Source organism: Cynara cardunculus (assembly GCF_001531365.2).
Source record: "Cynara cardunculus var. scolymus isolate 2C chromosome LG 7, CcrdV1, whole genome shotgun sequence".
Taxonomy (NCBI): Eukaryota; Viridiplantae; Streptophyta; class Magnoliopsida; order Asterales; family Asteraceae; genus Cynara; species Cynara cardunculus.
The window spans coordinates 2,129,438-2,143,931 of record NC_037534.1 but is presented as its reverse complement, the minus strand read 5'-3'; the positions used below and the strand labels follow the sequence as shown (position 1 = coordinate 2,143,931).

Genomic DNA, 14,494 nt, shown 5'->3' with positions numbered 1-14,494 from the left:
TTGACTCTGCAGAAGAAAGTGAAGAGAAAAGGGTTTGATTTTGAGTCCTATATAATGGGAAACAGGGTGAATGTGTACCACAAGATTCTTTTGAACCCAATCCCCCATCCAACTTTTGCAAATTTATCAGTATGGGCCAGTGGATAAACCTTTACAGTTGAGAAAAACTGGCCAATGAGAGAGTGACATATGGAGGTTTAGGTAGTTCAAGAAAACTGGCAAATAATTCACTGCCTTTATGATATATGTGTCATCATCCTGGCCATTTAGTTTTCTCTTGTGATGTGTGGGATGTTTTCCACAACTGGAGATGTTGAGCAGCTGTCAAAGATTATTGGGGAGCAAACTTTGCAGTCTAGTTGAAGGGTTGGGTTCATGTGAGACCAGCTTGTTTTCGTGAGACCATTTTTTTACACTTGAAACTTTATAGTAAAACGTTGTGAATGTAAAAAAAACCCGAACCTTCAAAGCAAAAACACTGTGAACGTTACCTTCACAGCGTTTTGCTGTGAAGTTTTGAGTGTAAAAAAGTGGTCTCACGAAAACAGGCTGGTCTCACGTGAACCCAACCCTTTAACCGGTTATTTTAATTAAATTCATAATTTTAGCCGGAGTTTACGTCGATGCCTAACACATTTATGTGAAGTTTATTTTCAGATTTAGAAAATGGGAAAAATCTTTACACAAATTTGCGTAAGGATCTCAATTTGCATAAAGAATTTGCGTAAAGATCCTATTTGTGTAAAGAACTTGCATAATTTTTTTAATTTGAAAATAGGTTTTATACAAACGGATAAGGCATTTGCGTAAACTTTGGCTAAACTGGGAATTCAATGCCAAAAGTGGCTAAAAAGTGAATTTGGTTGAAAAAATTGGATATTTTGGTTAATTTCCAGTCGTTTAGGTATATAAACTTAAATGAGATTTTAATTAAATTAATGACCTTATGGCCTATAAAAGAAAAATGGTCTCATATTCATCAGAAGGTCATATGAATTTAATTAATATCTCAATTAGAGTTAATATACCTAAATACATCTAAAAATACCCATATAGAAACGACCGAATAATTTAGGGTTATATGACCTTAAATGAATTTTCAATCGGTAGTATGATGATTTAAAAATATTAAACTCAATGACCTTCACCAATTTACGCTGTCTCCATCCATGACGTTCGTCAAGCAGGCCACGTGGATTTGAGTGAGCTGGAGCGCAGCCATCTTATCCACTTAATTAGCTAGAAGCTATTGCTTTAGGTCCGGAAATCTTGTACTCAGGGTCACGGATAAAGTGCCTATTTCTTTTGTAGCAGCCAAGGATGAGTTCGATCCATTAGGTGATGTCGTCTCTGGTCTAAAACAATTTACCCGGCCGTTTACCAAGCGCTTACCCGTGTATGCACTTACCAAGTCACATTAGCTTACCAGATGATGAATATGGTAAAGACCAAGAATGTTACCCAGTAAGAGCGAGACAAAGATCAAGGGTCTTACCCGGTAAGTGAGAGCGACGACTCTTACCATGTAAGCGCTTACAGGGCAAATTGTTGTATACGATTACTTTTTGATGACTAATATTTTGTCCGGTAAGTAACTGATAGTGTTGAATTTTACCAATAAGCGCTTACCAGGTAAGTGTTTGGTAAACGACCCCTTAGAAGGTTAGATTTTTAAAGTCAGCTTTATAGAAGGTAAATTTACCTAAATGGCCTTTTTACGTCAAAATGACATTCTCCCGAAGCTGGTCTTGCAAAATGACCCTCTGGTGTATTTCTAAGTTTTGATGGGAGCGTGAAGCACATTGTTTTTAACAAATGCAAGTTATTTTGAACAAGAAGCAAGTCAGATGAAGGTCATTTAATTGTTTTAACTGGATGACCTTCATCTGACCTGACTCTGTTGTAACACAATTTGCCAACTTGAAAATACACTTGAAGGTCAGATTCATAAAGCCGGTTTTGTAGACGGTAAATTAAGCTTGCACAATGACCTTCTTCATAAGCTCGTTTTGCAAAATTAAGGTCAGATTGTTTCTAAGTTTTGATGGAACAAGTTGTTTCTAACAATTACAAGCTATTTTGAACAACAAACATAAAAGTCACTAAGCTAAAAAAAAAAGGGCAATTGACTAAAATAAGCAAATTCACTTTTCAAATTCCCATTTTAGCAGAGTTTATGGAAATGGCTTACGCATTTATGTAAAACCAGTTCTCAGTTTAAAAAAAAATCCTTACATAATTTGCATAAGGATCCCATTTGCATGAAGAATTTTTTCCTTTTTTCTTAATCTGAAAATAGGCTTTTAAGGTGCGTAAACTTTGGCTAAAATGACAATTCGACGCCAAAATTGACTAAAAAATGAAATTGGTTGTGAAGATTGACTATTTTTGATCAATTTTCCAAAAAATAAATAAACTTGGTGTTGCTATTTACACCCCTACGGGTGTAAAAAGCATCGGCATTTGTTGCTTCCTTCTAAAAATAAACTCACTTTGCACAAAGAAGTGACAATTTTTTTTACATTCTCTTTGGGACATTTCATCAAACATTTGGCATGCTTTGTTTAATCACAGTAAACCCAAGCGGGAACATGGTTCTACTATCCAGAATCATAAAAAGACACACGAGGAATTAAAAGAGGATTGAAAGGTTGAAAACACATACATGCCAGAGATTTAACCCATTATCAACATGAAACGCGAGGGAGCACCAGTCCCACCACGATTACTAACAAGTTCGAATAACCTAAACTTCTTGAAGCTTCTTGTTTGTTGGGCATTTAGCTCAAATATTCGTTTGAAACAATTTATCAAAAGGATCCAACAACATTTGGAAAGAAGATCTGGCCCTGAAAATGCAGTGTAGTCGCCCAGATTGGGGCAGGGATTCCCGGCAAATCTGGGACCCGGATGGGGACAGGGATCTGCGAAAGTTAAAAACCGGGGACGAATGGGAAACATGATCCCAACCCGCCCTATTCTCGTATATTTAATATATTATATATTTATTATTAAATATATTATTTATAAAAAAACTAGATTTAATATTTTTTAGATTTATAAAAAAGTATTTTAGCTTCTTTTTTTGTTTTGATTTTGTCGAATTACTGTTGATATGTCACTTTAAATTATGGGTGTTCATGAGTTGGGTTGAAGACATTTGAACAACCCATGTCAGCAAATAATACTGAGTTTGATACCATATCACTCGTCACATCCGCATGACATGTGACAACCGGTTACCTGAATACTCAAATGTTTAAAATTTTATATCTTAGGTACTAAAACTGATGGTTTAAATATACGTTATCCAAAATTGGAAATCAAGTTTCTATATTTGATCTCACATGAAAACATCCAAGAACAAGAATTTGTGCCACCATTATTTGTTTTCATCCCACTATGAGCAACTTCAATCGAACGGCATAAATTTGTCGGAAGTGAATTTGGAACGGCAAATTTGTCGTGGAAGACTTGGACACCAAAAGGGTGGTCCCCACCACCATTCATAATTCTTTTTTTTATAAATTATAAATAAATAATTACAAATATTAACTTTTTAGTTTTTATATTCATTATGTAAATTTATATGCATATATAATAAATTATTAATAACACAAATATAATACCGGATAAACGTAAACGTAGTTTATTTATGAAAATTTTAAAAACTAAAATACATAAATTAAAGGGTCCACTGATTTCCGCTATTTCCTGCTACGCTCTAAGATCCTTCGGCCTGTTTTTGAACTCCTTCTCTAAATTCTTGATATTGAGATACTCGATATTGAGATGCTACGTATTTTGATCCTTGTCCAAATTATAATTATTATAATATCTATTACAAGTTATAATTATTTGTTATTAAAAATGGTAAATAAAATATATTATTTTAATGTGAAATCCATAAATTTAGTGTTTTTTTTAAAGTGCGATTGAAATTGAGTTTTTTTTTTTTTTTTTTTTAATGAATACAAGCCTTTGGTGTTTTTGGTGTTTTTTTTTTTGAAATGGTTGGAGTTGCTCTAATCCCTTTGTCATCCCTCTTTTAAATTGTAATGTGATTCATCTTTACTTTTTTCTGAGTTTAATTTCCATGGAGGCTAAGCCACTAAGACTCCCCTTTTCTCCTCCCTTCTCCGCCACTCCTTTCACGAAATCATTGAGATCAATCGCTTCATTTCGCCCTCCAATGTGGAAGAACTGGAACTTGCAGACATCCAACAAATTAGGGTTTTCGAAGGATGGTGTTCAATCTGTCCAGGCATCTGCTACTTCATTCGGGTAGTTATCCATCGCCTTGTTTTTTATTTTATTGAATTTTTAATCATTTCAAACTCTCTGATTATACCAATTTTCTATTAGAATCTGTTATCATCTATGCATTTTTGGGGGGTTTGCCATTTGGTAGTTGCATTCCAGGTGCTTCTGCCAAGTAGAGATGGCTGGTTAGGTCATGATCTGTACATATGACTTGGATACACCAAATTTTGGAGATAATCCAAATTCACACTCTGCCTTTTAGTCAGAAAACCAGAGTAAAACACCACAGATTTTAGGCAGAAAACCAGAAGAGAACACAAAGATATTGCTATGTTTATCCATATCGTTTAGGTTATGGGACTCTGCAAGAGGGGGGGGGGAGGAAGGGTGATCGCGGTGTACACGTACTAACTTGTATTATAGATTCAAGCTAGCTTATACAAGCGTGTTCTCCGCACCTCCTAACTTGTATTATAGCTTAACTAAAAACCCCTTCAGTCTCTTGTAAATCTCAATTACACCAAATGCTCGATGACAATAAAATCACCAAACATCCCCAAAAGGAGTCTACTATTGATACTGAAGCTACATCTACTATTTGTAAGCTATTAGATTATAAGTTTGCTTTTCGGAAGTCACCTTTTATATGAGGTAGAGGTGGACGAAATGTATGCATACTGCTTACTCTTGGACCCTTTTCTGATTGGATATATCAGGTTTGTTTTGTCTGGTTTGGTTTATTAGAACTTTACCCTCATAAACCTCAAAAAGACAACCCCACATAGATTCAATCTCTTGGGGTAGCTTAACATTTTGTGACATGTTCTACTACATTTTGGTGCATCGTGCTTTTTTATTTGAGTTGATACCGTTGGAGTCCCACATCGGCTAGATTTGGACTATTTCTCTTCAATATATGTTGGAACCTTTTTTCTGTCTTAAAGGCTCTCTTGAAGAGTAATCTAACGGGATTCCACATATTCTCATAGATACATATATGCATACATGAGAATGTCCTATCATATTACCGGTAGCATCTGAATTAGTTCACTCTAAAGTAGGTCTATGGACCGACTCCGACTAATAGCAAGCAACAGGTGAACAGGAGCAAGGGTTTTGATCTCTTGGACATGCCTCTCAGTAAAAGATGCTACATAAGATACTAGCCAATTTACCGAAAAAGTACACATTTTTGTGCTAGAAAGTTGAGTTTGCTTGCTACATTTTGGTGGAATATCCCATCTGCCCCGGTTCGATTCCAGATGTCCACAACAATTGTGGTTGTGGCCATTGAGTTTATTAGGGATAATTTCTTGCATTCGCAATTTGCCATGAATAGTCCTGGCATAGCTTCCTTCCAAAAAAAAAAAGTTGAGTTTGTTCTAGATTTCTATCTATTTTTCAGCAGTTGTAGGCTAGCTATGGCTGCCAAGTTTTCATGAATATACTTGCCCGTGGAAGTCTTTTGTTTGTACCCGTTGGGTCCCTAAGTGCATTTTCAATCAAGGGCCTTTGGGTTGGGTGCCCTAGGAATCTTGGAGCAAAGGAGCCTACAACAAGAGGGGGTGGCGTAAATAGTCTTTTGATAGCAACCGATATAGAATTTCACTATTCAAACACAAATCAAGATAACCAAGTGGTTACAGAATGGTTTCTCCTACAATCTCCAACTTTCGAGAGGTTGGAACTCTCTAGAACTTGTTACACAATTCACATGCATACAACTATGACCTAGACTTCTATTTATACTCCTCTGCCACTGACTTAACCAACCCACACCGATGTCTAACTACGTTCCATTCGGAAAAGACCAAACTGCCCTTATTTCCTTCTCCTTGAATATGTAAAATGAATCTCAGGCTTATCATCTTTCTAGTATGTGTAAGCTATATTTGACAAACTAGCTGATAAACTATCTTTTAGCTGAAAAGTTAGCGGCTGGCTTATAAGCTAGTTGTTAGCTAATAAACTAGATATGTTTGGCAAAAATTAGCTGATAAGCTTAGATGACAAGGCAAAATGACCTAAAAGGACATGTTGAAAAATGAATTAGAAAAATTTAAGGGACATAATTGGAAGAAAAATAGTCCCAACAACTTATTGAAACGCTACTTGTTTCAAAAAGATAGCTTATGAGCTAGTTTGTGGCTAACCGAACGGGCTTTTTCTATAAGTTTAAAAAACAAGCTTGCCTATGGTTGCCAAACATGGCCGTAGTAACTAGATAGCCACTTGCCCAATTTTTTTTGTCTCTTTTGGATATATATATATAATAGGGCCGGGTTCGAACAAGAATAGTGACCACATAAGAAAACAAGAGAATGGCCAAAACCATGTGTGATTTTACACTAAATTTCACATGTGATCGTGGGCCAAGTCGCCCGCACAACCCTTGCATTGACCGTGTTCTGTAATCACATGTGATTTCAGTGGAAAATCACATGTGATTTTAGTAGAAAATCTCATGATTTGGCAGTTCTCGTGTTTTCTTATGTTGACTCTGTTCTCGTTTAAATCTCCTATATCTATCTATATATATATATATATATATATATATATATATTTATTTATTTCTTCGAGTAATGTTGAATATTAGTTTGCTACTTTCTCTAAACTATATTAAGATCACAACTATCTTACCCTCAGGATATATTTTGAACATCTCAAACATACTTACATGATTACTGAAGTGTTGATGTTGTTCATCTCTTTCCTAATAGATCGAAGAATCAGATTAGGGTGGACGAGAGTGAGATCTATACTCTCGATGGTATAAGAAGTTCTTTAATTCGACAAGAGGATAGCATCATATATAGTCTTGTGGAAAGAGCTCAATATTGTTACAATGAGGATACATATGACCCCACTGCTTTTTTCATGGATGGCTTCCAGGGTTCTTTGGTCGAGTTTATGGTCAAAGAAACCGAAAAGGTCCATGCTCAGGTGATTCAAAGCTCTAATTGATGTTGTCATTTCGCACATTTTGCACAAGCCGGGGATCTTTGCGGAAACAATCTGTTACTCCTTGAGCTTTTAGCTAGACGTCAGGGTCTGCTCCCTCCCCCCCCCCAAAAAAAAAACCAAGAACCCACCTCCTGGTGGGGATATTCATCCCACCATGTTTGTTTGATTTGGTTTAGTGATGTTGTGAGTATTTAAAGATGAAATCAACATGAATGTAATGACCGTTCTATCAAGTAGGTTGGAAGATACAAGAGCCCCGATGAGCATCCATTTTTCCCAACTGACTTACTCGACCCTATGTTGCCGCCGTTGCAGTACCCACAGGTGATACATTAGCGCAGAGGGAAGTTCAAATGAGAACCGTAAATATTTTGAGAAATGGGAACCAACTATTTCAGGAGTTATTCATGATGAATAACACTACAATATTCATGAATATTTGAGCAATGTTCGTCATGAATATCATGATTTTCATTATTCATGATATTCATCATGAATAATTCATAGATGGTTCTCGTTTCTCAAACCCACAAGTCAAAACTTTGTCATTGAATCGTTGGTTTTTTAATTGGGTTACAAATTATGGAAAGAAGATATTGAGATGCTATACTCCCATTTGTAACTAGAAACCAAATATATTCACTAATTCAGTATCTTGAAATGCATATAGGTGTTGCATCCTTGTGCTCAAGATATCAACATTAACCGCAAAATATGGGATATTTACTTTAAACATCTTCTCCCTAGACTTGTCAAGGAGGGAAATGACGGTAATTGTGGATCGGCAGCAACCTGTGACTCCACGTGCTTGCAGGTACACATTTTAACCGATGCACCAAGCTTGTATGAATAATCTTTATGTTCATAAAAGTCACACACATACGTACATACACACATACATGTACATACTACATGCATTTCGTTTCAGAATATATCCCATACGAACCCAAGATGATAAACCAAACAAACCCAATATATCCCATACAAATGTAGGGTCTGGGGAGCATAGTTCTTAAGGCGCGCCTAGGCTCTGAGGCTCAAGGTCTTGGGCTTTTTTAAAATCGAGGCTAGGCATATTCACGAAGTTCACAAAGGCCCGCCGCTTTGGCTGGGCACCTTGTGGCCTAGACGCGCCTCATAAAGATTCATTAAATACCAAGTCAAATCCCAATACTAAATAAGTTCTCTCATCTTCTTATCTCATAGGCTTCTTAAATAAGAGTTATTAAATAGATGAAATAAGTCAAACCCTAATATTAAATACCCTAGTCTTATAACTTCAAGCCTCTTTCTTCATAAATACCCAGACCTTAAAACTTCTCCCCCATGGCTCATGCTTTAAACCCTTCTCCCTTCTGACTCTATCAAAATACTGTTGGTTGTTGCACTGGAGTACTTGCTACATATTTGAGTTGTGTATAACTGTGTGTGTGTATATATATTTTTATATATACTTTTTTATAAGATACACTTCACATTCTTGAGGTCTGAGCCTCACACTTGTGCCTTGCGCCTAGGCCTCGGGACCCCTTCACATCTAAGTGCGCCTTGAGCCTTTAACAACTTTGCTGGGGAGGGTAGGATGTATGCAAACAGTAAAACCCATACAAATATAGGGTATGGAGAGGGTAGGATGTGCACAAACCTTACTTGATTCATAGGATTTTTCTTGATTCATGAAACCGAGGAAGGCAAATAAAAAATCTTTTTCTTCCCTCAAGTTTTAAATCTTGATTCGTTTTCTTTATGTTTTACTAGCGATGGGTTTGTGAACAAATATAAGATTAGGTCTGCGTACATCCTACCCCCTAGATTCTTCCTCTTCATAGGATTTACCGAGTTTGTTTTTCTATGGTTTGGTTTCAAATTTCATGTTCAAGTATGAAACGTTATTAATTAATTTTCGTGTACACTTGTCAGTTATGGACTGTTTTATTAGTCGCTAGCGATGATATACTTGCATCTTCCATTTCATGAAAATTGCAACATTTGACTGAGCATGTAGTCTATGAAATAATTCGATTATCAGTCAAATGTCTAGAACGTTCTTCAATAACGGTAATAATGGACCTTGACCAATAAGTTGTATAACAATTTGTTAATGATAGTGGGCAAATAGGTCATTTTACCTTGAAATTTTGCAAAAAAAGACACGATAATTTTTTTTTTGCGGGGCATCCCAAAATAGAAACTGGAATATCACACTCCATTCATCTATGATAGTTATTATGTTTGAAGTTATGGTAAATACTTTTTTAATTAGTCAAACATCTAAAATACCCTTTAATAATGATGAAGAAAGGACCAAAATACCAAACCATACGAACCCAGTATATCCTACCCGGAGGTTTGGGGGGAGACCGTGGCTAGGCGGCTAGTGAAAAGTGTTGAAAGGGTGAAAAACAGATACGTTTATAAGTAATTGTAGCTTGAAACTCTTCCAAGTATGTAATCATTGCAATTTTCATCTGTAATGACTGCAATGCTATAATTTACGATGTTAATTTGCTCATATCCTATATGCAGGCCCTCTCTAAACGAATTCACTATGGTAAGTTCGTAGCCGAAGCCAAATTCCGAGCTTCGCCAGCCGACTATGAAGCTGCCATCAAAGCTCAAGTAAGAATCTCCACGAAAATAGTAAATACGGTTCCCTAGGTTGCGTTTGGTACACATGACATAACAAAATAGGGATCATTGTTCCACGTTTGGAAGGACTTGTATGTGGAACACGCTTGTTCCACCCCCATCCCATGGAAAAAGGTGGAACTGACCTATATTTTATCAAGATAACTTCAAAATAAAACCTAATTCTCTTCTAAAACATCAAATAAGCCTCCCTCTTTACGTTTTATTTTTTCTTTAATTTTTATTTATTGTATTTTATGTTCTTTAACCTTTTACTGATCTCAAATCGTCTTGATTCTAATGATATATTTTGTTTTAAAATTATTTATTTACCATAATTTAATAAATTACATTAATTAATCAAAAAATATGAAGAATTCATTAGGGGTAAATTAGTCATTTTATCTGTTATGTCATGTCCGTCTTATCAAACACTAAACAGTTGTCTTGTGCTGTTATGTAATACTAGATACCAAATGCACCCTAAGGGCCTATATAATGGTACAAGTAAGTGTCTTCACGGAAACAACCGTTCTACTTTTTGGGGGCAGAGGTCATATGTGCGTATATCTTACTCCCTCGACTCCACCTCCGTGTTGGATTTGGTTTAGTTAAGGGGTATAATGGTAATACACATGCAGGATAGGACAAAACTGATGGATTTGTTGACGTACCCGGCTGTGGAAGAGGCAATCAAGAAAAGGGTCGAAACAAAAACCAAGACTTTTGGTCAGGTGGTGAACGTGGGGTTCGGGGAAGATGCGACCGATCCGATATACAAAATAAAACCGAGCTTGGTTGCCGATCTTTATGGAGTCTGGATCATGCCATTGACAAAGGAAGTACAAGTTGAATACTTGTTGAGAAGACTTGATTGAAGAGAAACAAAGGTATGATTTGTTCTTCAAGATTCATGAATTTTTATGGGGTTATTATCGTAAATAACCACACGGGCTAAATTTTTTTACTTTTTAGCTACTTCTAGACTTTTTTTTTTTTGGACAAAACAGCCAAGCCAAGGAACCGCAAGTCAATACTGCAAGACACTTTTTCTTGTGGTGCAGTAAGTTGCGGCATGTCTTTGCTGTGCGGCAAGCTGCGACTTTGGCTTGTTTTTGTGCGTTACGCATCAAGGTATGGTGTCTAAATTTGTTTTTGCGGCGGACCCACTTTTCATCCGGATGTGTCAGAAACCGTAAGGAAAAGTGCTTGAGTTGCGATTTTTTGGCTATTTTTGTGAAAAGAAATTGGAGTGGCTAAGAAGTAGAATTTTTTCCCCATGTGGTTATTATTGATAATAACCCAATTTTTATGCCATCTTGTTTGAAATTTGTTGAAGTACAGATAGTCGATGACGATATCATCGTATGTTTAATGTTTGAATCGGCTCGATGACCGTTTTCTTATATGATTGCGGTTTTTGGCCATATTTGTTAATCATAAGATAGCTTATTTTTTGAGCTTATTGCAAAAAACTATTTGTTAAGTTTAAACTAGCTTATTTTTTGAGCTTATTGAAAAAGCTTATTTATTAAGCCGTAAACTAGCTTATAAGTTAGCTTTTGAAAAGCTCATTCAAGTAACGTTTCAATAAGCTCCAAATGTTCTTTTTTCAACTTTTTTCCAATTATTCCCCTTATATTTTACTTATATGACAAAAAATCCAACCTTTTTAGGTAATTTTACATTGTAATCTAGCTTATCAGCAAAATTTTGGTGTTCTCTAACAAAATACATGACTTGTTTATCAACTAATGGCTATATGATCAGATAGTTTGCTAAATATGGATTTCTTGGTTAGAGTTGTCACTGGTGTTCAAGCGGAAGTGTGAGCCATGTCCAAGTTTGCTCGAGCCGATGGACATGATCATGTGTGTCGGGGGTTTGTTCAGTAGTGACACAATAATAGAATCTTAACGACTCATTTAGGGTTAATCCAGTCTTTTTTACACTTGGGAATAAACAAATTTGTACTTGATTTTCGATTAATTGATATTGAAGGTACCTTCTGTAGATCATCAATTTTTGTGTTGAAATCGTTTTGATATTTGTAGATTTATATTTAATAGTGAACTACAAGTTTGGTCCTCGGTTTGTCGAAAATAACACTTTTCATCCCTCCAGTTTTAAATTTACAAGAAGGTCATCATGGATAGGAGTATAAACGATACGAGACAACTTGCGAGCTACTCGAGATCGATTCGGTCAAAACTCGACTAGAATAGGTACGGCTCGAACTTGACATATTAACGAGTCGAGTTGAGCTACCCAATACTTGACTTGAAAAAAGTTCTTGAGATACTCAATTTTTTTATATATAATTAGTTTTAAGAATATAATCAGTTTTATAATATAATATTATATTTTTTTATATTTGAACAATATTGTGAATTTTTAACTATAAAAACTATATCAATAATTTTTATTTATTAAAACCATAATAAACAAAAAAACTATAGAAGTGTTGGTAAAATTGTCCCTCATTGGAAGAGTGATAGTAAAAGGACGAACAGTTGTTATAAAAAAAAGAGGGAGATGAATGAAGTTTATAGGATTGTCTTTTTTATGATGAAGTTTGAAGTGTATCCCTTTAGTTTTTTAAAATTTAAGAGAACACTTTTAAGTTTTATAATTTTATAAGAGAAAACCAAAAATTTCATTAATTTTGACAGGTGAGCTTGATTCGAGTTTAAAAATTACAATCGTGTTTGAGTCTAGTTTAATTTTTAACTACTCGAGAGTTTTCGAGTTGAGTTCAAGCTTGAAAAATGGCTATCGAGTTCGAGTCGAGTATACTGATACTCAAGCTTGACTTGCATCATTTACACCCCTAATCATGGTATATAAAAACGTCAAGATTTAGTCCATCCATCTAACCGCCATTAATTTTTTTTTTGTTAAATGAATGGAATATTCGTTTTTTTATCAAAATTTTAACTTTTACTCAGTCAAATCGATTTTATGATTTTGATTCTTGTGGGTTTTTATTGTATAAAGACAAAAAGAAAATCAATAAAAGAACCAAAATGTCGTTTCTTTAACGGAATTTTGTAACGGAAGTTATGGAGAGGTACCAAATTTTGATGTTTTCACAAACACGATGACCATCTTGTAATCTTAAAACAAGAGGGACTAGAAATGTTATTCTTGACAAATCACAGGGACCAAAATCAGTAGTTTACTTTATATTTAATTATCAATAAATGATTTTAAGACAAATTTTGTACACAACAATGATTTGATATGATAATGTAGAGGCAACAAGGCATGTTGCTACAATGATCTGTAAAGTAAAATAACAGTTGATTTTGAATTGTTGACTTTTTAAAAAGAAATTGAATTGTTGACTTTTGTACATACATACTAGTTGTTATGTATTTGTCTTAATAGATTTTTTTTTAATTAACCTGAATATCCAATCTGTTATGTAAGTCGACTAATTTCAGAACGACTATGTGTTTTGCGGGTAGCTTGGAGTCAACGCATTTGAACCTCCGTAGCTAAAAGATGATTTTTATTTCTACTTGGATTTGAACTTGAAACCTCTAGGCACACAGTTGTATAAGATGATCAGTCAAATCAAGCAACCCAATATCTAATCGAGTAGTAAAATTTTCAAACTGTAAGTATTGGGTTATTATTATTTGAACTCAACCCAACTCGATGGACTTGATATTCTTGTATTTTTTGGATTTAATATGATTGTTGAGTTTCTATTAATATACACATTAGACAATTACACTATAACGTACCCTCTTCATATACACATATTTTCAATCTATTCTCCATCTCTATGTAACTCGTTCGTGTATATGTTCCGTAACTATGGACATGTATATGTTTGAGAAAATTAATTGAATGTGATATACATAAGATTTGAAAAGTATGTATAAGTTGTATCAAATGGTTGATGATGAAAAGCAAATTATGAGTAGAGAAATAACATATTCAAGGTTAAAAAAAATATTTATTGTACCAAAGTATCAATCCGACCAACCGCACTAACCCAACCAAAACCATTGGTTTGGGTTGAGTTGAGTTAAGATTTTCCAAATCGCAAGCGTTGAGTTGGGTTGTTCAAATGTCTTAAACCCGATCAACCCAACTCATGAACGTCCATACTTGACGATTTCATGAAGTCACTAGACACATGTCATTTTGCCAATGGCAAATTCGTTTTGACGACTTGACTGGTCATTTCTTGCAAATATAAAGAAATTCGGTTATTTTCTTATTTTCTTTATGTATCCCGGTTATTTTAAAGAATTATCTTAACTTTATATTACATGTGAATAAGGGTTCTCGACAAAGGGTGAGTCAGGGCACCTGGGGCTGTAGTATATTCCAAGGGTTGGGCTGTTCGCTACGACTTTGCGGAGACCTGTGTTTTTAGTCAAGTCCTGATAAAAGTTCTTCACTTTGCATCGAATTAAACCACATGCTCCACCGCTGAGACCTTGTTGGACCGAAAACTAGGGAACCGCCCACATGATATTGTCCGCTTTGGGCTGCCCCTCTCGGCAACAACCCCTCACGGCTTTAAAACGCGTCACTGGTAGGAGTAAGATCTCCCCTTCCTTATAAGGAAGACGAATCCCCTTAGCCTCACCGATGTGGGATGCTCCTGCATTGCTACAGG

The 14,494-nt window shown here is 35.4% G+C and overlaps 1 protein-coding gene across 4 annotated transcripts; it reads left to right on the top strand.

Annotated features, from left to right (window-relative positions):
- The first annotated feature begins 4,050 nt into the window (after positions 1–4,050).
- LOC112515913 (chorismate mutase 3, chloroplastic-like) lies at positions 4,051–11,872 on the top strand. 4 transcript variants are annotated; one of them, XM_025122884.1, is made up of 7 exons: positions 4,051–4,284; positions 6,984–7,206; positions 7,465–7,551; positions 7,898–8,041; positions 9,754–9,846; positions 10,497–10,745; positions 11,657–11,872. In XM_025122884.1, exons 1-6 carry the CDS (start codon positions 4,097–4,099, stop codon positions 10,731–10,733), a joined length of 972 nt encoding a protein of 323 aa, XP_024978652.1. In that variant the 5' UTR covers positions 4,051–4,096; the 3' UTR covers positions 10,734–10,745; positions 11,657–11,872. The 4 variants fall into 4 exon arrangements, with proteins under 4 accessions (XP_024978652.1, XP_024978655.1, XP_024978654.1 ...); XM_025122887.1 differs by having other exon boundaries at positions 11,626–11,872; XM_025122886.1 differs by lacking the exon at positions 11,657–11,872 and adding an exon at positions 10,920–11,280.
- Positions 11,873–14,494: the final 2,622 nt, after the last annotated feature.